Source organism: Agelaius tricolor, unplaced genomic scaffold (assembly GCF_023055355.1).
Source record: "Agelaius tricolor isolate 1412-34295 unplaced genomic scaffold, bAgeTri1.0.p SCAF_8, whole genome shotgun sequence".
Taxonomy (NCBI): Eukaryota; Metazoa; Chordata; class Aves; order Passeriformes; family Icteridae; genus Agelaius; species Agelaius tricolor.
In genome coordinates, this window is record NW_027269268.1 from 47,397,516 (window position 1) to 47,422,145 (window position 24,630).

Sequence of the window (24,630 nt, forward strand, 5' to 3'; positions counted from 1 at the left end):
GTACTGCCTTCAGATCTTTCTCACCTGTACCCTTCTGGGCAAATGCAGGTGTATCCATTAACTGCGTCCGTGCACTGCGCTCCGTTTTTGCATTTGTTGTCCTGGCAGTCGTCAAAGTCAATGTCACAATGCTCACCTACATATCCAGGTGTGCAATCACATCTGTAAAACAGCAAAGCAAACTGGATAGCACAGTGCCTTTTAATGACCCGCTGTGATTATAACAAAGTTAAGGAACTACTGTATTGTTTAAAAATCAAGGGAAAAAAAGGCATTACTAATACTTTGTGTGCAAAGACTTTATAGCTTCATCATACTATTAGATGGGGAATCTACATATGTAACGAATACAGGTTTGCTAGTTAAAATGTTTACACACCTGCCATTATATTGAAGAATTGTGTGCAAATCTAGAGAGCCCTCATGAATAATTTAGGCAGTTTTTAGAATTTATGAGCACCACAGAATGTTACAGGATGTTATTCATGGCTGCAAACTCTAAACATAATCAATATGCTTGAAACCAAGACAAATAATCTGAAGCTAGTACTGATGGTTATTAGATTTGTCAACTGAACAGCTATGAATGGACCAATGGTCCATTTATGCAGTTTAAAGGCTATGCATAATTCTTTTGCTCCTAAGGGTCCACCAGTCTGATTTACTAAAAACAGCTCCATGGTTGTTGAACTAACAGAAGTCTCAAAACCCATCATCTCTCCTCCCTGAAGCCCCACTGGTCTAGAAACAGTCCATCCTCAAGACAGTATGTAATGATTTTTGTTTGTTGGTTTGTTTGGGGGTTTTTTCCATGTGAAATTCTCATTGCTAATGCTGGTGGCATTCCTTCAGGGAATTCTCATATATAGGATTGAGAGAATGCTCAGAACTCTGTCAAAAATATTACAAATCTATGCATCCATATGATATGTTTTTAAATTAAGATGTCATTTATTGATTTCATTAGATCTTGTAATTCCCTCCTCAGTGTCATTTATTTTACTACCTAAAATTTTCTCTAAGCTGGCAAGAGTGATTTTAAATAGCCATGTAAGTTTAAATTTAGCACTTCAATCAAATATGTTTCATTTTTTTCAACAACAGATAGGAACAAGACAAGGGAAAAAGAATATAGAGCAACCTATCAAATGTCTGACTGAGATACATCTTGAAGTACACTGCATGTGCTATTTTCTGATTTAAAAGTAACAGGAAAGATTAATGAACTGGAGGTAAACTAGGTTTATTGAAGTGACAGGAAAAAACAAACATAATGCACTACAACAGAATCCAAACAATCTTTCTATTTTCCAGTTTGAAACTATCAAATTAATTTCACATTCAACTGAATATTTAATATTTTTATGCCATATTTTAAATAAAATGTCATTTCATAAGTAGTGGGAATGACAATCTGATTTTAGCACAAAAGCATGCTGTGCATAAAACAGGCACTTGTGAGAACAATTTAAATCTGCAGGTTTCCTGTATTTATTAACCTAAAGCCTATTAAAACAACTTTAATTTGTACATACTAATTAATCACGATAAGGATATGGTATAATTAAAGATTAGCTTTCCTGGGGAGGGACTTCTTTACTTTATACCTTTCAGTGTGCCTTCCTAATAATCTCTTTCACAATTACTTCTCTAAAAGCAATATAATTATTCCACTTCAATAAAATGCAATTATTTTCCTACTGCTCAAACTCCTATAAGGGTTTTGTATAGACCATTATAAAGGCTGCCTGTGTTTCTATTTAAAATCTAGTTGGAATTAGACCTTTTAAAGATCAGTGAAATTCAGTAAAACATACTTAAGATAATAATGCAGCTTTACATGAAAATAATGGCCTATTCTGCCAACAGGTTTAATAATAATCAAAATTAGTACTTTGAGAATAGAATTGACTTCCACTTAAACAGAAGGAAAGGAAGCTAAGCAGGATGGAAAAATACAAACTTCGATCCAGTCTCTAATAACATTTCAGACTCACTTGTATCCTTTGGGTGTCAAGATACACTTTGAATCATGCTGGCAAGGATTCAGGTTTTGGGCACAGAAATCTAATTTCTCCTCACAGAGTTCACCTGAAATACAATGTATGTTGTCAATTCAGTGAAAATATCACAGTGACCTGACAACAGCAATGAAGAGAATTTTAAAAGCAATTCCTTTGCTAACACTAAAATATGCATACTTCTTTACATAGCAATAAATACCTTTATGATAAATATTAATACATAAATAAATGGTTACACAGAAATAACAGAAATAAATAATAATAATATACCTGGTAACTCATTTATAAACAGTATCAAGTTCAATCGTCTATAGATGGATATATATGGTAATTTTGTAATTCTTTTTTCTTTTACAATATTTATTTAGCTCTGCTATGTAGCAACACTAGTGATTGAAGTCACTAGAACAAAAAAGCCATCAATATGCTTTCCTTTACTTATTTCTGAGCACATCACACACAGTTATATCCAGATTTGCACTATCACTATAAGTAGTCTATTACCTGAAAAAAACCTGTTAATATCACTGCATGTCAACACAATTCCAATTATCCAAAAATGAAAACTTGTTTTCTACTTTTCCTTAAATATGACTCTCCATTTTTTGCATTTGTTAATGTACCATAATTATCTATAATCTGTTCTGTGAAAAGAAAAGAAAAAAAATCTATGTAAAACGTCTATCCTTCCCTGCTGATAGAGGCAGTGGCTCTAGTTTCCAAAATGGGCTTATAATCCAAAAAAGTATTTTAATATGATTAAAAATGTTTTATTTGCAAGTTTATGGAAAGGAAACACGGGTTTGTAAACAGATCAACAGTATCTTGTTCCCTGACTTACTTATCAGATGATACAATGGATCGTGCCCTTGCTAAACTTGTAATCACTGGTTTTTAAGGTAGGTATACTTATTCCAGCATCCATATGAAGAATATATATGTAATATACAGGTATAAACCCTGTGCCTGCTGAATTCAGGGACTGACAGGTCCATCAGACTCTGAAACTATGGAAGCAGTAGGATTGTCCCTGTCCTTTATTCCCTTCCAGTAACAAAACATGATCTGGCAAGCAAAGAGAAGTAGAACTGTACATTCCAGTGACAATGACAAACAGAAGAGCAGAAGAAATGAGGGAATGATCAGACACTTTCACTGCTCAAGCTGCACTTGCCTTCAAAGAGGTGATATTTGGTATCCCTCAGTTTTACTGAGCTGAGCATGTCAGTGGCTTGCAGTGCAGTGGACAAATAAACCAAAAAAGAGCTGAGGAACAATCTATATTAAAGCAAGGATGGAGAAAAAAGCAAAACTGAAGCAGGAGCAAAGACAGTTATGCCAGTTGAGAACGCAACTGGAAAACATATACTAAGTGCAATAAGACATGGGATCTCTACATCTTCAAAAATGAGAGAGGACAAGCCAAAAAACAAGTAGACAAGTATTTTGCACCATTCAAAAGATCGAGGCTGGTTCTACACAAAGATTGAAAAAAAAAGATAAATGAGTAAATAAATAAATGAAGAAATAAATACGACATTCTCAATTTGCAAGTAGTGTGTTTTCTCTACAAACCAAAGGTTTGGAAAGGTTTAAGATAACATAAGAAAATAGCCCTTATGAACAGGTCACTTAATAGCCTCAGGAAAACTGTCAGTAACAACATAACTTAGTCAATATATGTAGGAAATTGAATGGAGATCAAATGCAGGCCACTGAAGATGACAAATACAAAGGGTTATAATTCTACCCTCAAAGCCTCTTCAAGGTCTCAATAGAATTATTAGTCTGGAAATGTGCAATTGTTATGACTAGATCAGTGCACAAAGAATCCTGAAATACCAGGGATTGTTTGCATCCCACGATATATTAAACAAAACCCAGATCCCTTTCTCTTTTCAAAGGGTTTTGTTCAAACAAACTCATATATATATAGGTCTTCAATGCTGTTCTTCACATAGCATTTAGTCAACTTGCAGAACTTGTAATAGCTGAATTCTGTTCAAAGAGCAGCACTGTTTAAGAGTGAGATGTAAGTATGGGAACAGTGAGTTCAGATTTTAAGGATCATGGGAGTAGAATAAGCAAAAATTACTGTTGTTTTACCCTAGTTTGTTCACATTCCCATAGTTTAGATACACACCAATAAAAATATCTTATTATGGCATATATTTTATATTAAATTACATGCAGAACTGAAAAATACATGACACCCCAACTACAAGTAATAAAAATGTGGTTGCACAGTACTAACTTGTATAAAAGCACCTCTAAATATTCCCAAGATTATTAAATCTGACAGCATATCAGAGAGCTTCTGCAAGTGACACATTGAGCCTATCTCCCAAGCAGGGCTGGAGCTTGCTGTCTCTTATACATTCACAGCAATGAATGTAAAAGAAGACCAAACTACCTAGAAAATGCAATTTAGGAGTGGCATAATAGGGACAAGCATTCTTACCATTCCTGTCGAATTTATTGAACTGATTTTGCTACAGGACATTGATCTGTCTTAGATTATCATTGGCACAGATTTCTGAAATAACTTGAGTGGCAAATAGTTTTACTCAATAGTGTCTAAGCCTGTACATTTTTGTAAATCCTCCCCCAGGTAAAATACCGGATTAAAATAAAATACAGGATTTCTTGGAACACAGTGCATTTTAGTATTCATAGGTTACTGGCCCTTATATCTTCAGAATGATACTGACAGCAGAATCACCTCATGAGGAGTGCTCAGGGACACTTGGAATCTTTTTATTTCCTACTCTTGGCTGTGGATCCTACATAATGATTGGGCATTTAAGTTTTAAACAGGTTTACCTTTTTGAAAAATGTCCACTTCAAATTATAAAATCACTGTTACACTACCAGCCATACTGCAGCCAAATGGTTTGCAAACATCATCAAACATCACCAGGCATTTTTGAGACTATGGTCAGAGTTTGATCTGAGTACTCTGTAGAAAAGCACATAGAAGCAGAACTTTTTGTGCTGGGACAGCAGAAAAGCAAGGAAACTTTTCCATTGCATTTGCAAACTGTATGCACAGTGAATCATATCCTCGAAGTTTTAGTTAAACAGTCAGTAGCAAATAGGAAACAGGATGGTGGCCATGTAGCAGAAGACTCATGTAAAAAAATACTATGACCATAAAAGTCAGCTTTACTTACAGTACAACCTTTAGGTATTAAAAAAAAATTAGCATTAATGGCAGGCTTGTACACAGGATCAGTAAAGAAAATATCAAGATGGAATCAAATATGTACATCAGATACTCAATTTCTGAATGAAGATTTAAATACCAGAATAACAAGGCAAGATAACCTAAATGCAAGGTCTTCTACAGCTAATAGTTAATAACTGCTAATATTAATAAATGCTAATAGATATTTTTCTGAATGGAGAATTCTCATGGCCAAAATAAAACTGTTTATGAAAAAATTAATAAAAAAGGTAAGTAAATTATGGGATACGGAATATGAATCACTGAAGAATATAGTTTCATGGTAAAGAAACCCCTCCTTCAGCATACTGAACAACCATTGTTTTATTCAGAATTTAAATGAGACAATTAGTAGTTTTAGTAGAATTTAAATGAGAAGTAGTTAATTTTGTTGAAATGAAAAGATAGTGATTAAAGTGAAATATTCATTGGACAAAAACCACAGTTTTACCAAGTTAGGTTCCTTGGCTTTACTGGAAGGAAATCTTACGGAGTTTCCTGATTTGAGAAACATAATACAAGGTTTAAAAACCATACTTCAAAATAATCAGAAAAGGTTGAGGAAAAAAAGTCTCAATTCAAGGAATTGACACCAATCTGTGAGGACATTCTTTTATTCATCTAATAATACTGTAACTGAGGCTTCTGTAAGAGCTTGGCTAAGTAATTAAATTTTTAAAAGATGGGAACATTTCTGTATGTAGGAGAATAAGGAACAGACAGGTTTGTTTAAAAGTAAGTAGTGGATAAAGTGTCAAAAAACCTGTGAAAAGCTTCCAAAGTTTAATTAGAACCAGCAATAACCCTTTTCACAAGACATCTGGCTTAATTAATCTAAGGAAGTCTGAATTCTGGTATAGAGTAGCATTGAAACCAGTGGAATTATGAATGAACATGACCCTCCAAGCTCAGGACAAATATTTACTGAGATTTTGCATAGAGTACGATGTAGACTCAAACAGTCAGACAACACTATGAAACACTGATATATACTGATGATACTTTATATAGGTAACCAAAGCTGGATGTTTGCTAGATTCACAGGCCAGTTTGTGTTTCCTCTGTGTGTTAATTCACTTTTATGACTTGATAAGATTATAAGTCACTAAAAACTTCATCATGGAATACCAGGTTTATCCCTCAAGGATCATCTCCTGGAAAAAGCAGGAGAGACAAAATGTTCCAGCACCCTTTCTAGCTGAATCCCGAAAGGGTCTGTTGGGAAATCCACCACTATCCTGGAAAGATTATTCCAATGGCACCATGTCTTGACTGTAAAAATTTCCCTCTTTTTTAATTCTAACTGGTATATCCCCAGGAGTACCGTGTACCCTTACTCCTCCTCTTTTCCATGTGATTCCTTGTAAAAAAGGGAGTCTCCATTTTCCTTCCAGCCACCCTTTTAAGTACTGGAACAGGGTGATAAAGTCTCCCCAAGTCTTCTTTTCTCAAGGCTGACTAGACCCTTAACTCTGGACTTTCCATTTTATAGATATGTACTAGAACAAATAATGTGTAACAAGGCAATGAAGTGAAAAAGGATTTCCATCTTTGTTATTTTGAATAATTGGTCAATAAATTTAAGATAAAGGAATGTCAGCCACTACATTTCTGAATGAAGAGGACAGCTCTAACAAAAATGGACATGGGCTTCTTAATGTAATAGCACATTGCTAATTACAGGCAAGTTTATAAAGAAACAAGTTTAAAATAACCGTTATTAGCAAAGCTGAGTTTGATATTAAAAAAACCCACAAAAAACAACCAAAACTCCCCTCCCCAAAAAAACTAGACAGAGAATTCAAAAGTGACAGTAGTCATTTTTCATTATCAAAACCCAGGTTTTTCTTAGGTTATTCCCTCTTCCAAAGTCAAAATACTCAATACCCACCACAGAATAGAACAAAAGGATTTGAAGTGTGTGCTAATATAACCATTTCATCTTCTGAGCTCAGTTAAACTATACTGTGAGCCAACATCTGCAGTGTTTATGTTCTATCAATTAGGTATCCCTGTCTGACTCTGTGACTGGAGGTCTCTGTTTAATACTCTGGCTCAAACAGCCAATGGAGTGCAGCAGGGGTTGGAAAATGACTGTGCCATTTAAGAAACTATATATAGAAAACTGCTGCATTTTTATTGTCTTCAGCTTGATGTGCAGGATACAACATGAATTATTTCAGATCTTAATCTCATTATTCAGAAAATACAAATAAAAATATTGACTATATGAGGGACAAAATTTCTTAGAATTAACAAAAGTTCTCAGTGACAGTAGAATACAGTTTATAACCATAAATCTGAACATTTTTTTGAATTTAATTTTAGAGTCAAATTGCTGGACTGTTCCCATCTTTCAGCATTGCATAAGTATTTTTAGCTGTCTCCCATGCTTGTGGATCTCATTAGTTAAACATTTTCATTTGTTTTATGTTCATTGTTAACAGCAAACAACCAGTAACTTTTAGGCAGGTAAGCTTTAAGACAATTAATGTAAACAGAAGGGTGGATCACAGACTAGAATGAGTCTAGGCAGTGATTAAACCAGAAGCAGGTAGCTCAGCTTGCCACAAATATCATGTAAATTTCCCCTTTATGCAAATGCAGTAAAATTATTTCAATACTTGAGCTTTTAATATAGAATGGTAATTTAAAGTTTATTAAGCTAGATGAAATAGAAAATTTTATGAGTGATGAAAAGCAAGAATAACAAATGCATCTCTTTATTCTAAGAATCTGTTACACATGCAGTTCTTACAAGGGTGAGAATTATGATTTAATTTGATGGAATTATTGAAATTTTTATCAAGTTTGATATTACATGATTTGCATTTGATTACTTGCATGCTTAAATTTCAGGAAGGTACTTATCTGATTACCAAGTAAATTCAAAGTACTAATGCAACTCCTTTGTTGCAGTGGCAAGAAGGTTGTGTCTAAGGCTTGCATAAACTGAGATAATTACTTGAAATGATCCCCTTTTTCCCCCTAATACTGTCACAATTCAAAAGATGTCTTGCATGATAAAACTGATTGATCCGTCCAGGCACCCTGTAGACTATCAATAGCTTCCATGTTCAGCTGGCAAGATAATATAAACATGTATCACATACACATCTGCTTAGTCTTGGAGCCAAACTACGTTCACATCCCCTGGATGTTTGATCATTTGTTTGTGAGGAGTTTGTTCTTCTTATAATCAGTAATTTTAATATGTTACAGTTCACACTTGATAATAAACAAGAAAAACAGCAGGCTACTTTTGCTGTCCGGATGAGTAATAAAATGCAAATACAGGAACATGTCTAAATGGAAGACAGTTTAAGCATGGAAAACCTGTTGCTGGAATAATTTTCTGAAAATGTCTCATACTCTGCCTCAGTTACAGAGAAAATTTACACTATGAGTTTAAGTTACAGGAATTATGAATCAGATATCTAAATTAATCAAATTAATCAACATAGATGTTATTAGGCAACATAGATTATATAACTGCAGTCTTGCTCAACATGTAATTTCATGGATAATGAACATATTTTTATTACGATATATAAAATATTATATTGCTTCAGGAACTGAAAAGATATTTATCAAATTAATGGCAAGCATACCACAATATTATTCATTTGCTTTTAAAACTAAATATGCAACTTTATAAATATGCTGCCATTTTTTATGGTAGATCTCAGGTTATATATATGATCAGATTGCAGAGAAGATGGTTTATCTCTGTTAATGTGTGATAGGTGCTAAGCAGAAACTTAAATAAAATTAAAAATCAAACACCCAAAGTTAGTATCATAAATCTCTTCTATATTACCTTTCTTCTACCATAGCCCCAGATTAATATGGTCATTTCAATTTCTTTAGATATTTACAGCAAAAAAGAAGCCACAGAAATGAGGAGCAAGATGATTGCCATTTGATACTCCAGCATATTTTCTAGTAACACAATCTATTGAAAATATTAAAGCAGAACAGTGCTGTAAGACAGAGAATACATTAGCATGGAGCCAAGGGATGGCTTTAAGGTGAGAATAAGGATTTCAGAACACAATAATGTAAGGTTTTTTTCAGTCCTATATCAATGTCCGTACAAGTTTTTAATACATCTGAAAAAAGACATTGAATGCAGTATTAAAGTACCCCTGCACAGTGATCTGCATGTTTGACAACATTCTTTTGCCATGTATTCACAGCAACAGCCAAGTGCCTAATTTCAGGATTTGCGGTGAGCTTTCTAAGTTATATCTATATACAATTTAGTCATTTCTAATAACTGAAATCCATGCACCTTTAAGAAAAGGAAAGTGAGAAACCAAGGTAAGTGAAAATAGGTTTAAAAGACAACTGACCTTTTTCCACTTCATTCAGATTAGCAGCTTGCAGTGACAAAGACAGAAGAGACAAGAGACTTTTTACATTGTAATACAACAGCATAGCACATTAAGCTAATGCACAACTATAGCAGCAGAGAGGTTGATATAGCAAACAAAGCAAGCTTCAAAGTCTCACCTCCAGCAGAACAAAACAAACAGAAAGGTAAGAAGTACATGCCACCAGTGGTGTAAGAGAAGTTTTACTTCTGGATCAGTTAGTTCTGTGATCTAATGACTGACAACAATGAGCAAGAGAAATGATTATCTGTAATCTATAGAATGTACATAAAATGACCTGAAGTTTACTAGACTGGGGTTAAAATAAAGGAGATGGTAATGTTAAGAGAATAGCAAGATTAAAGAGTGCAGGACATACTGAAGTATTTTAAATGTTTTATTTCTCCAGGTTTCATCAGAAACTCTGAATATCTGTTGATTCCATTTGCTTACTGTTGTGTCACACTTACAGTCTGTGATCTTAAGAAAGCTCATATTATAGTGCAAATACCATTCTTTGTCTTTCCACCTGTAGCTGTGGTGGTTGCTGTAAAACTTAACTGAGGCAGAGCAAAACAGATTCCTGATTCTTATGCAACAACAAAATAAGCTTTCTAATTGCTTGTGTTTTTCTCAACACATTATAGTTGAGAAGTGTCGATTTTCAAGGGATTGTTAGAAAAGTTAAAAAGAGGCTGTTAGGTTTTACACTGCAACATTCTTTACAGTCCATTTTGGATTCTAACAAACCCTCCACATAAAAATAAGGCTTTATAGAAGAACGATTTACATTTCATACCAGCACATTCAGCTGCTTTCTTCCTTATACTGTGCTGCTGAAATGTAAAGCATATTTGCAGGTAATCATTCACCAAGGAAAATATTCTGGGCTGGTGCAATTCCAGGTTGAGTACATGTATGCTGTGACATGTTGAACAAGGACAATTGAGGGCATTGTCAACCTAATTAAAAGAGGACAGGACAAGCCTACAGTAATATTTTCCTAGTATGTGCCACTTAGAGGCTCAGGGACTTTCTGAACTAGAGATCAATACCTCTGAATTAAAAAATATTTATATATACTGAATATGAATATATAGCCTGTTTTCCTGATTGTTAAGCTACTTTTGACCAGCTAATACATGAATTCATTTAGTGAAAAATCCTTTCATAAAAAGCAAACACTAGAAATATGCATATATGATTTTAATCTGCTAGAACAAATATCACAATCCAACAATGTTTACTAAGTTCCTCATGAAAATCACTGTATACATACTTTACTGGGATTCTGTTATTTATCCTTCACCTCAGGTTAAAGGCCTGAGAAAAATAAAAGTTCTACAAATTATTTGATACCTCATACACACTTGAGGCAACTGCACAGTTGTAGAACTTTTATTTTTCTCTAGTATAAAGCCTCTTACTTTATACTAAGAACATTACCCTTTTGAGATCCTTATGTGCCCAGACTGCTTTCAGTCTAATTCTTAATACTGAAGGTTATTTATTATGTAAGACCATGGATGACAGATGTGACCCCTTGGCTAGCTCAATGTTTCCCATTTTCACTTATAATTAATTTCAAAAATCACTTAAGATCTCATGCATTATGTCCTGTTCTTAGATGCTTTGTATGATAGACAGTATATTGTAGAATTCTGTACTTTCCTCTGTGTAATGGAAAACCTTAATTTTTGCTACGATTAATACAAAAAGAGTTGAGGCTCTGGTGATGCATTTAAAAGAAAAGCATCTTTTTTTAAAAATGTGTGAAAAAAGTCTGATGAGCTATTGTAAATTCTCAACATTTTTTAACTGGAGGCTTAAACTTACTGATTAGAAAAAGATTGTTCTGATTTCTTTCAGAGCTGGTGAGAAGGCTCTCACCTACTCTTGTGTCTTACTGACTTCAGTAGATATTATGAGCAGGCATTGTATCTATAAAACTCATTTTATGATTATAGTAAAATTATGCACAGATATGAAACAAATTTTAAAAATGCATTGTCTTGTATTATGATTAAAGAAGTACAACTGCAATACAAACATCTAAAAATTTATCACTGTTTATTCTCTCCTTTTTTCTCTATTCATAGAGGTATATAGAGAAATGCATCAATTTTTATTTCAACTGTAAATTAAAAATTTACATTTCATTTACAATACTCCAAAAATGCAACAGGAACACTTAATCAAAGTTTTAGCTTAGGACATATAGACAATCCTTTGTATCCACTTTATGGATAGTTAATAAAAGCAGTCCTTTCCATGGCATCCTGTGGATCCAACTACCAGACTCTAACAATTAAAGGCACCCAAAGTAAGGCTGAAAATGTAGAAATGAGCAACACAGGTAAAAACACCTGCAAAGCTGCAGAGGAAGAATGCACTTGCAAGTGAACTATCTCCTATGTGATAGGGATAGGAAACCTCTCAGCATGAAGCCACTGAAGAGCAACACTGGATTGATGTGACTTTGCTCTGCCCTCTTCCAGCCTACACAAGAGAATACCTGACCCCATTCTTAAAGGAGACAGCAACTGATCCCAGGGGAGCTGAACCTGACTCACCTATACCTGAAATATTAACTGTAGCAGAACTGCTGTTCCTACTTACTGAGGCTGTTACCTGCTCCTTTCCAAGGCTTGAACTGTCAATTGCACTTAGGTATTAAGGTATTGGTACTTGGAAAAACAGTATTTTCTCTTACAAGATTATGTCTGTCCTTCCACATATGGATCATCCACGTATTGTTAAATAGATTTTTGGCTTTTGTGTTGCTTTAGATATTGTAGCTTATCCTGCATAGGGGAATTTCTACCAAAAATTCACCCTGAATAAGTACTGGATGAATACCTCTATTAGAGTATGAAGTTGTATTTCTTATACTTGTGTTTTACCATCTTCCCTCATTATGGATTCCCAATATTTAAATACTGACTTTAAATTTGAATACCTGAAAACAGGGAAGCAATCCAGCTGTCTGTAGAACTAGTGATGGAAACATTTTGGATGAGAAAGGAGTTAGCTGGCTTTTCAATAAATGAAATTAATTAATGCATTTACCTCTCCTTACAGCTTCCCAGAGCTCAACTTTGATCGATTAAAGTAAAAATATTGGATGACAGAGAAGAATTAATCCCCAAACTATGGTGGATGTTACGTTTCTTTTTTATGCATTTCAAATCATATTGAATTTAAACTCTATGTTCTTCTAATGGTCAACTATCTAATAGAAAATAGGTTGGTCTAATTAGAAGTCCTATAAAAATTATCAATGTAAACAATAGATCCTACTCCCTCCATGCTGCTGTTCCAACTATCCTCCATTTCCACAGAGACCATGACAGCAAGCAAGAGATCCTCTGTCACAAAGAAAAGATGTGCTTTGGTTTGCCTGCCAACTGACAGAAACAATAGACACTTGTCTTTTTATTTTGTGCAGGAAGCATCACACTCGGTATTAATATTTCTGGTGGAGTACAGGACAGCATCCAGGGGTGCCAAACATAGTTCCACAATGGCACAGACAAATTCTTTGTAGTAAAATGAGGATTAAGGAGAAAAGCAGAATATTTTTCAGATTTCTACAGCTACAGAGGTCTTCCACTGGGGTGTCTAGGCAAACAGTAAGGAGGGGCACATTTTGAATGACCTTTTAAATATAAAAATGCTACAATTTCAAAACTAAAAAAGGAATTAATGAGTGGACATTAAATCTAATTTAGACTACAAACCATATAGGAGAAAAATATGGAGGGACACCTGGTATTAAGTCAGTTGTAGAGCAGCTACCTGCAAAGAGGAAAATATTACTCTTCTGCTAGGAATTCTTGAATTACCCATGCTTTCTCTTATACTCCTACCTGTATATTCAGGTGGACAAAGGCAAGTATAGTTATTAATTCCATCCACACAAGTAGAATTGTTTTCACAGTCATTGTCTTCACAGTCATCAACATTTACTTCACAGTTTTCACCTTCAAATCCATCTGCACAAGTACACCTGTAAAACAGAAAACCAAATAACCACATGGACATTTTAGGTGAGGAGTCAAGACAAGGAGTTCTGTAATTAATAGAATTACATTAGAATTATAATATTCCACAACAGAACATGGTTGATATAATGTAAAAGCCCTTTTATCAAACAATTACAAAGTAGTTTTTGTATTTTAAATGACAGAAAAATGCTTCTAAAGCCATATCTTAGTCTTTAATTTAAGGACCCTGCTAAATTAAATCATGGATCATTCCTTTTGAAAAGCATTCTTCATTTACACTGTAAGATTAGATTTCTTATGGAAAGTGATCCTTTTGGTTTTTTAAGGGTAAATACATGGAAAATATTGTGGAATCAGCGATTAGTACGTAATAGTAGTTTTCCACAATCATTCAGTTAAATGCACCAATATAAAACTCTCTTTAATGTACATGCATTCATATAAAAAGCCAAAGCCTGCATAAATTCTACAAAGCAGTAATTTATTTTTTTGCTTTTAATCATGTTTCTGCAAAACAAATAAATCAAAATAGATAGGTAATGTAAAAGTCATTCAAACATGACTACACATACATTTTCATGTAATTTGCACTACCTATAATTTCTGAAGCTTTCACTTTGAGATTGCTTTGATTTTCAAAATATGTAGTCTTCAAAAAAATAAATGAAAAAGATCAAATTCTGAGGCGTGACTATGTCAATTTAAATTCTTTAGGCATAGTATTAAGATGTATACACTTACTTTTTAATAGAAAACCATTTAATCCTTGGGCAGAATTTGGATTAAAAGTAAGAATAATGTCATAACGAATTGCAGGATAATGAATTGTATCTTTTGGAAGTGTCATTTCTAACAAGCTTGAGGTGTAGATTATTAAATGACTAATAATCTCACGTAAGAATGCTAAAGAACTGTATTTCATAATGCATGAAGTACATCTGGAGTAATTGTACTGTATGATTAAATAACTCAAGATTAAAAATGCTCACAGCATGTTTATCTGCTGGCATAGTGAGTTTCAAATGAATCATTAATTTTCTGTTTCACTGGGATTTGCATTTTATCATTTACATGCTGTCTGTTGAAGTAATACACACAACAACAGATGAATTATGAGATTTTTTCAGCAGGGATCTAGCTAGCTATTAATTAACATAATGGAGTCAATACTATGATGTCTTGACCTGATATGCCTCAACAAATCACAGTCATTTGTTACTGTTTTTAACAGATTCAAAGCTCTAGAAGCTTTCCAAGGATGGCAACATGTTCTGAAAACATCCAAAGTGCTAAAATCTGCCTTTGTGTTGCTCTTACTAGCATACCTAAAGATTAACACCATTAGTTTACCATAAAAATCTCAGTAGTTTTCCATCCTGATATTACAATTAAAAAACCTACCAGAAACCATCCTTTTCTCCTTCTTTCAAATGACAAGTTCCACCATGTTGGCACGGGTTACTAATGCAAGCATGAATGGGAATATCACAGTCTTGACCCTACACAGAGAACAACAATTGTAATGTAAGAAGAAAATACACACACCAGTGGAAGGGAGACAAAGAATACTTAAAGGTTTTTAAGGATGAGCTTACATTTCACTGAGTTTTTTTCCTCTTCATGCAGTACCTACCTTGAAACCATATGGGCATGTACATCTGTAGAAGTCAACGGGATCATTATTGCAGGTTCCATCATTTTTACATGGATTTGATAAACAGGGATTACACTTTGCAAGAATATTAACATCCACAGGCCCTTAAAAATATAAATTGGATAGTCAGAAACAAGTAACTATTAATTTATATTGGACAGGATCTACCTTAGACGTTGCTTTAAATTTTAAAATTTTTATTTTAGACTTTATGGTGTTTCTATATTAATGAAATGCTGAACTATCCTTCATTCTTCTGATGCAACCAGGTAAATATAGGATTGGATTTTTGGTTAAAGTACCACTTCTTAGTTTTTGTTAAGTAGCTGACACCAAAGTGATTCCCATATTCCTATCCTCTGAAAGCTGTTCTGATGCATGATAATTACGTTTCCTTTGTATTAAAAAAATGAAGAACACAATTTCAACTTTTGTTTTGTTATGGAGCAGGAATTGCCAGTGAGAAAGTGGGCTATCACAATTTTCAATCTGTCTCATGATGGTGTTACTGAGAACACTTCTTTAAATGCATTTCTGCTTTAACATATTTTCTATCTGCAGGATCACATAGATGGCAAAATGAAAAGGTAAAATTACTGTAAATTCCTTGAACATTTGCAAACTGTAATGTAAATTGCATCGTCTCACCATAAATAGCTCTATACTGTGTCTTTCTTCCTTATGGGTCAGCCACAGTTCTGTGCATTACTGTGTTAGTTGAGCACCCAAATCATGTAGACTGTGCCTCAAACCTATGTGCAAGTGAAGAGTGCAATCCATGCTTGCAGTCTAGCTTCTTCTGTTAATGATTATAATGAAAGAAATCAGAAACAGAAATCGACAAAACCCTAAGTTTCAGAACCCAGACTTGAGCTTTGATTTACACAAATCTTATCTCTGTTATACAGATATTTTGTAGGTTTTCTTTCTCTGTAGTTTCCTGGTTTTATAACCATTTCATGGTGAATTTTCAAGTCAGGAACTCAGGAACCATCTTTTTCAGGGTGGTTTTTTTTGTTTGTTTTTTTTTTTTTTTTTTTGTTTTTTTTTTTTTTTTTTTTAAGTCAAACAACTGAAGAAATCACTGCTTACTTGTTAGAAGTTAGAAAACACCTGTGTATGAATAATGACTAATTTTCATAATTTTTGTGAAGTTTGATTACTGTAAGAGAAAATGGGTGACTTTATCAAATGCCAATTAAGAGAATGAAGATACATTCTCTATCCCCAGCTCTATGGCCTGATGACAATACTGCCTTCAGTTTGATTCAGATTTCTCCTACTAAAAAAAGCTCCAGTTATCCACAGACGAACTGCACATTTGAAGGAACAAACAGTGATTTCTTCTAAATGGGAAAAAAATCCCAAACTCCTGGGGCCTACTAGAGCAAATGCATGATTGCTCTGTAACAGGTTTTACATAAAATGAGCCAAACTGCAGAGTTTTCAAAGCTAAAAGGGTTTTGCTTAGATAGAGGGATTTATTCTATTTTTAAACTTAGATTGCTTAACTTTCTTAATTTTCTTCGCAAATTAACCTCACATTAATTGTAAAGGAGCTGGCCTGGAAGGAAGCCATGTGATTGTAAGGATCCAGTAGGGAGTGTTAGACAAAGAGTGGGTGACCTTTTAATTTTTTTTTTTTAATCTGCAGTTGCTGGTATCCTTCTGTGTCACAGCTTGCAAGCAGAACACAGTAATATGTGATGAGGTGCTTACTGCCAAAACCATAATCTGTAAAGACCATTGTTTTTTTTCTCTTCATTACATTATTTTGAAAGAGATATCTATACCTGGTCAAAGTATCTGTTAGATCAGTGCACAGAAGAGGTAGAAAAGTTGAAAAAAAAATCATAGAATCAACATCTAGAAAGTCCTGACTGTACTCTGGACTATTGCTGATTATTGAGTATATTAAGAGGTTCTGTTAAAAAAATTAGGTGAAAGAGGCACAAAAATTTGTAATACTGTGCTGTACCTTGGGAGTCAATCCTTCCTTCTATTTATTCTGAATATTATATCCTCTTTTCAACTTTTCATACAATAAAATGCTAATTAATTGGCACAAATTAAAAAACATCCAATAACTAAGCTTTTGTTCCCAAATGGATTAGCACTCTAAATTTCACTTCTAAAACAGAGACAGGAAATGAGAACCTAAGTCTCAACAAGAGAGTAAGCAACATTATCAGATTTTGTACTTTATTTATTTCAAATGAATGTATATGTAGTATGCAATATAAAGCAATATAAAGTAATATAAATGATTTATCATTCTTCAGCCTAAAAATAAAAATTTAAAAAAAAAAAGGTATTTTGGAACCTATTTTCATTTTCACTATACTTTCCCTTTATTCTTCCTGCTTGCATCTCTTAAAAGACTTGTATGTGAAAAAGAATTTGGTTCATAACCTTTTGGCTAGTTTAATTTTTCAAATTGTAGACATCTATGTTCTTGAGTAAGCCCTGAGAAAAAAAATTCTTTTGTAAACCAAGAAAAACTAACAGTATTTTATTGACATAGATATATACACGTAGCTGTTTTAAGAAAAACCATGACACAAATCCTCTCAAACCAGCTTCTAAAGAAACTTGTTGCAAGAAAAGCTTTGAGCTCTCACATTTTTTGACTCCTCTCTTGCATAGGGCCTCTAAAGCAGTATTTACACTGCTAATGAAATCACCAATTTTAGTACAATGCAATGGAAGTAATAATTTCAGTTAGATAACTCAGATTTTAAACCCAGACTTTTGAAATAAAAAACCTGCTCACACAATATATACTAAATGATGTATCATGAAAAATCATCTGTAAATTCATCACAGGGGAAACAAACAGTAGGCATGCGTGTCTTAGGAACAAGTCTGCTTGAGGTACACAAAAGGAAGGTCAGAAGGTTCTTAAGCAGATCACCCATTCCAGATCTACTTATAACCTTACCTGGTATCAGAAAACCACAAGGCCCTGGAATCTCTAGAAGCAGGGCAAGGATGATAAAGAGGTAAAATATTGAGAAGCTGTTAGAGGCCACATTAAAAAAAGGAAAGAAAAAACCCACCCACAAATGTAGGAAAATAACTGGAAGGAAAAAATATTAATGGATGATTCCTGCAGTAAAAGAATTCACAAAATTAGAGTAAGGTAAAGTGATTTTTCTGAGCTTTATGACTGAGATGAGACTTCAATATGAAATGCTATTTTCACTGGGAACTATTCACTATGTAGGTAAAATTCAAGCACCTAATTCATTATCAATTGAATCCACAGATAGTGGTAAGAGGGAATTACACATTACTCTTTTCCTGTAAATACATATACAGCAGCAGACCATCAACAGATATTCTGAAAACAGCCCTTTTCTTCATAGGCAAAAATTTTGGTTCTAATAGGAACACAACATCTTCCTAATTTCTATTATTCAGCAGTTCACTTTTAAACAAAAGACAAAATTACTTATCTTTAAGCAACAGACTCAAAATGCCTTATAGGGCCATCATGTCATTGAAAAGCTGCTGATTTGCAATCTGTAATTATGAGCATCTTCATAGGACAGTGGCAGAAAAATTACTTTCTTTCAAAGGTATCCATAACACCAGATCTCCACTCTTGGAAGTGAAACAAATACACAGCTCTTACCCTGCACAATCATATAAAGGATCTTTTTGGATGGGCAAGAGGGAATAAGATATAATTTCTGGATTATCTGACAGAAATATAACAATGATTGTAGACTGATGTGATACAGTTTGTAAAACTGACAAAGCTAGAAAACAATTAAACAGGTTCCTCATATCCATGCAAATATCCATGCAAATATTCCTGCACTTGTCCCTATGCCAGTGTGCAATAAAAGCATATCTGCAATATGGTTCAGTGGACACTGGTAAAGAATGATCAGATGGGCCAGCAAATGTCCTATCCAAAATGAGGCTAAGAGATTTTGCAACAGATGAGTGTCATATGCAATGAACACTGCCATGACCTCAGAGATGTACTGCTTCAAGAGGGATTAGGAGGTAAAAAAAAATTCACTGGCATCACAAGTAACAAGATGGCTTCCAGTGGTATTTAAAAAAAAAAAGGTTTTTGACAGGAAGTCTAAAGAGAAAAGACTAAATAGATTAAATATGAAGTAAAGAACAACTTTGGATAAGACAAATTCTGACAAAGTCCCACTGCTTTGCTTTTTTAAGAACAAAATGACAAAGGGATAAAGTTCACCTTTGAAGATACATTAAATGATGAATAAGTCAAAACAGCTTCAAGATTACCTAGACGCTGAGAATAAGTAACTTCTAAAAGACTAAAGATCATATTCATCTGATGCCTCAGAAATCACAATGAGCTTAGTAATGGCTTACAAATATTAGAACAGGTTTTTTTTTTAAATTGGATTTAATTTTAATTTTCAATGTTTTTAAATCAGGACTACAAAAAATGAAGTCACAGTAGAAGCTTTCTCTGTTTTCAAAATATTTAAGAGGGGATAAATCAGTGGAATAGAGAAAGATTTAACAGTAAAGAAACCAAGTCCTTACTTGATGTAAGAAAATGGTACTTTTCTAAAAAGTAATAGCACAATTCAGAAAATGAACCCAGGAATTAACAGACAATAATATAAGTTGCCATGTCAATGCCAGCAACACTGGTACCAACATGGAGTTAAATGCCCTGAGACACTGCCTGTTTAAAACATTTCAGATCAAGACCTCTAGAGTGGTTATCACATTCCTTTTTCTACCTTTATATCTTCGTTTGGTTTTGGTCTGGCTTGGTTTGTGCTTTCTTCTGAAATATCAGAGATATATTATACATTTAATAGCAGACTGCAAAGATTGCTGATGTATTTACAGTTTTTATGGTGAACAACTTACAGGAAAAATGCTGAGGGAAGTGTAGATGTTTAAACTCTATTCATAACAGAGGCAGTACAAAGTACCTGTGTACATCCTGTATTTGATGTACTACGTACATCTTGAGGAATGCTGTACTGCAAGTCCAAAGACTTTTTTCTCTATTTATTTTAAAAGAGATAGGAATTAAAATGTTTAAAATAAATACATTTCCTGAATGGAACCAATGGCTATATCCTTAAGTATGAGTAAAAGTGAAAAGGCTGAGTTAAGATGCTGTAATAAATGTATTTTGAGTACAAAAGACTCATAATTTACAGCTCAACTATTTGTAAAAATTAAAAAATTGACACTTTGAAGAGAAAAAAAACCCAACAACAGTACCTTGGCAAGTAAATTTCTTAGAAGGAGTTGTGAGAAGAAGTTTATCTGCCATTTCTCCAGGACCAGCGCAACGTGCAATACCAGGTTCTTTGTATTCTGATTTTACCCAGTCAGACAGCCACTGCATATTACAATCACAATAAAGAGGATTTGCACCAATAGCCCTATGGAAAAAAGACAAGTAAAGAGGGAATCAAGTTTTAAATGGCTGCTTTTTAAAAAAGAAGCCAGAAAATGGCAAAAACCATTCAGAACACAAACCTGCTCTCCCACAACAAAAATACCTGTTACAGCACTACTGTTTGGATTTGGGTTCTAGATCAAGAAGTGATAGTTTTAGTAGAAACATAGCCCAGAAATGTAGATACACTTAACAGAACTATGTGTGAACTTTGGTGAGCTAATACCAACTAGATCTGTTTCACTGTTGGTTTGTAACGGTGAAGATCAGCTGCAACAGCAGAGTGAAACTGATCCTGGGCAATTTAACAAGATAACAAGAATAAAGTATTTCTCTTGAAGCAGTCAAGAAAATTCCACAGAATTCTGCCCTGATATTTCTCCTTTTCAGCTTATGGCTCTCAGACTGGTACAAACCATCTGTTTCTAAGCTTCCAAATTGGATTTAATTATTTCCTCTTTGGAGCTGTCTCACTGAACTCTCAACTATGTGCAGAATTCTGTAAGAGTTTTCTGCTGCATAAGTAAATAAAACCACATTATCCTAGCTTTGTGGTAGTTACATAAGAATTGCTTCATTATGAAAGTAAATCCATTTCTTTAAATAAGGATCCTTGTGATTTTTTTAATTAAAAAAAAATTAGCTAGAGATCTTCAGAATTAATTTCTGTAACAGATTTTTAAGTGTTTATTTTCTCTGCTATAAACTGGAAATCTCTTAAAACTCTGAAAACAATGAGACATTGTGTAGTTAATTTGGAGGATTGAAGCCTTGTGCTATTCGGTAAAGATGTACTCATGTTCCTTTCAAGAAATACAGTAATCACGGTCTTTTAACAGATAATCTCAACATGTGCAAACACTATCAGATGGCTGTATTAGAACTTCCTCTTCTCCAGATGTTTCAATACTTTCCACATCTTTGAATCAGTGGGTCTTCCAGAGATACAAGAAAGTCTTTGGCAAGCAAAGGCAGTAGGAACCACCAGAGCTGAAACACTCTTTTCTGCCCCACTGAGCAGAAAGCCCTCTCATTTTAACTTTTTAATACATTCAAGCTGTACTCAAGAAAATATGCATATTTTTCAGTCAGGCTTAAGTCAGAGCAATTAAAAAAGGAGATTTAGTAACACGGGAACTTCCCACGCAAGCAGAAATACCTAGAATTTGTCCATTCTGTATTTGCAAAAGGGGATGTCAACCTGAACTAACACAATTGTTCTGCTAAAATCTAAACATTAAAAAGGATAACTGGTATCCATTAAGAAAACAGTTGTTTTCAGCAACAGCAACAATCAAATCTATCCAATTTTTACTGATATTTCATGCAGATAAATTGGTTTAATAGTAGCATTTGAATGTATTATCAATGACTGAAAGCTTAATCAGAATGAAATTTCTGAGAGCTAAATGTAAATGGACAATACTGAATGAGAAACAGATAATTAAGTTTTTCACAACTGCTGCTGTTCAGAAAGTTAAGCCCCCAGATATCTAAAGGCACTAGTCAACATACTCCTCAAAGTCCTAATTATCCAAAAACACCACGAGGCTTGCAGAAGGTAGCTTGTTCTGATTTAGGTTCCCAATGAAAATTAAAAACTGGAAAACTATTGTCTCAAATTATGTTCTGAAATCAGATGTGATGTGTTTAGTGTCAACAAGATGCTGACAGCGAATCATAGAATAATTTTCGTCCATTTCTCACCTCCTGCACAAAGCAGGGCTACCTTGGTAGTCAGGGTTGCTCAGGGCTGTTTCCATCTGAGCTCTGAAAATCTCCAGGGATGGAGATTCTCCTGCTTCTTTGGGCAACCTGGATGAATCATCCTCACAGTGAAGAATTTTTCATTATGTTCAACTGGTGCAGGTTTTGATGCTCTACTCTTTTTCTTCACCTCTGAGTCTCCATCATTGCTGTAATCCTTAGAGGCTTGAAGAGTTTTAGGTCTTTCCTTGGCTTCCCCATCTTCAGGCTGGAGAAGCACAGTTCCTGTAGCTTCTCCTTACAGCTCACACAACCAGGCCACCTCCCACCCCTGCTTGCCCCTCTGCTGGATTTGCTGTAGCTCATAAAGATCTGCTTTGCACTGGAGAAACTGGACATATGGTCCAGATGTGGCTCTTGGAGGGCCAAGCAGAAAGGAGTGAGCAGTATCCTCAATCCCCTGGCTGCTCACTTTCAGCCCAGAGTGTCTTTAGCCTTCATTGCCATAAGGACACGGGGCAGACAAGTTCAACTTGCAGCCCAAGCAGCAAGCCCAGGGTTTCTCTGCTGAGCTGCTCTCTGGCCAGTGGCCATCCTCTACACAAGCACGAGCTTCTTCCAGAGAACTTTGCATTATATCTTTGTTTGGCTCTATGAAATTGGCTAAGCAAAACAAAAAAAAATACAGTATACAAGCTGAATACTCACAGGTGTGATAATGCTGAAAGATCATTAAAGGCTCCTTCAGGAACAACAGAAATATCATTGCCATGTAAAGACCTTAAAGAGAGAAGAAACACAATAATATCAATGCATAAAAAACCATCAGGTTAACTTGGCAAATATTTCATCTTCTTTCAACAGTTTTCATCTTTTCACATATTTTTTTATTTTTTTCTTCCAGTTCCTCAGTGTTTCCAACTGTTCATGTTCATGTTTTTTTTTTTTTTGGTAAACTCTAACTGGCAGCCTACTTGTCATTTGATTTTTTTCATCCTGGGTTTTCATAAGAAATAGAAATACTGTAATTATTTTAAAATTTAAAAATGAAAGTTGATAAAAGTAGGCACAGTTATGCAAAGTAACAATTTGATTTAGAGATAGCAGATAGCAAAAGAGTTTTGGATTTTTCAGCATCTCCCTGAAATTTCCATTAATTATGTTCATATGATCTTTTTAATCTTTCATGGATTCATAGAACATACAGACATTGACTGTTAATAAAAGTATTAACATTTTTGTCCAAATTTGATATAGAGGTACAAAATTAAAGACCTCATTAAGCATCACTACTGGGATTTCTTTTGTAGAAAACCTGCTGGTTTCACCAACCACATGAAGTTTATCAAGGGCAGTTGCTGGATTCTGCACCTGGCATGGGGCAATCCTGGATGTAGGTTCAAACTGAGGAATGAGATGCTGGAAAGCAGTGCCAGGAAAGGCATCTGGGCATCCTGGTCAGTGGGAAGTTGAACATGAGCCAGCAGTGCCCTGGCAGCCAGGAGGGGCAGCCCTGTCCTGGGGGGCATCAGGCACAGCATGGCCAGCTGGGCCAGGGAGGGATGGTCCTGCTCTGCTCTGGGCTGGGGCAGCCTCACCTTGAATATTGCAATTTTGGGTGCCACAGCAGAAAAAAGATAAGAAGCTAATACAGACTGTCCAAAGAAGACTAATGGTGCTGTGAAGGGCCTTCAGAGGAAGCTGTATGAACAGGGACTGAGGTCACTTGGTCTGTTCAGCCTGGAGGAGATTGAGGGGAGACCTCGTTGCAGTCTGTAAATTCTTCTCGAGGGAAAAAGAAGGGGCAAGCCCTGATCTCTTCTGTCTGGTGACCAGTGACAGCACCCGAGGGAATGAAGCTGTGTTAGGGGAGGTTTAGATTGGGTATTAGGGAAAGATTCTTCACTCAACCACCAGAAGGTGGTTGGGCACTGGAACAGGCTCCCCAGGGGTCACAGCACCAAGTCTGATGGAGCTCAAGAAGCATTTGGGCAATGCTCTCAGGCACATGGTGGGACTCTTGGGGATGGTGCTGTGCAGGGCCAGGAGTTGGACCAATGATCCTTGTGGGTCACTTTCAAGTCAGCTCATTCTGTGGTTTGGTCTGTGAAAAGTATCTCTCCTTTTCTATAAATTAATTCATTTACATGAATATCTAACACATACAGAATTACAGTTCTTGAAATGATCCATATTGTTATTGAATAACTGAAGTTA

At 34.8% G+C, this 24,630-nt stretch overlaps 1 protein-coding gene across 10 annotated transcripts in view; it reads right to left on the minus strand.

The window, feature by feature from the left end:
* SLIT2 (slit guidance ligand 2) overlaps positions 1-24,630 on the minus strand; it is a 260,769-nt gene that overhangs the window by 19,084 nt on the left and 217,055 nt on the right. For 7 of the 10 annotated variants that reach the window (XM_071432632.1, XM_071432633.1, XM_071432634.1 and 4 more), the window contains 8 exons: positions 23,122-23,193; positions 20,526-20,689; positions 15,267-15,391; positions 15,035-15,132; positions 13,496-13,635; positions 9,606-9,632; positions 1,998-2,091; positions 25-162 (listed from right to left, as the gene is read on the minus strand). In XM_071432632.1, coding sequence (XP_071288733.1) covers positions 25-162; positions 1,998-2,091; positions 9,606-9,632; positions 13,496-13,635; positions 15,035-15,132; positions 15,267-15,391; positions 20,526-20,689; positions 23,122-23,193 — 858 coding nt within the window. The remainder of the gene's footprint in view (positions 1-24; positions 163-1,997; positions 2,092-9,605; positions 9,633-13,495; positions 13,636-15,034; positions 15,133-15,266; positions 15,392-20,525; positions 20,690-23,121; positions 23,194-24,630) is intronic. The other 3 variants (XM_071432638.1, XM_071432635.1, XM_071432640.1) reach the window with 1 other exon arrangement.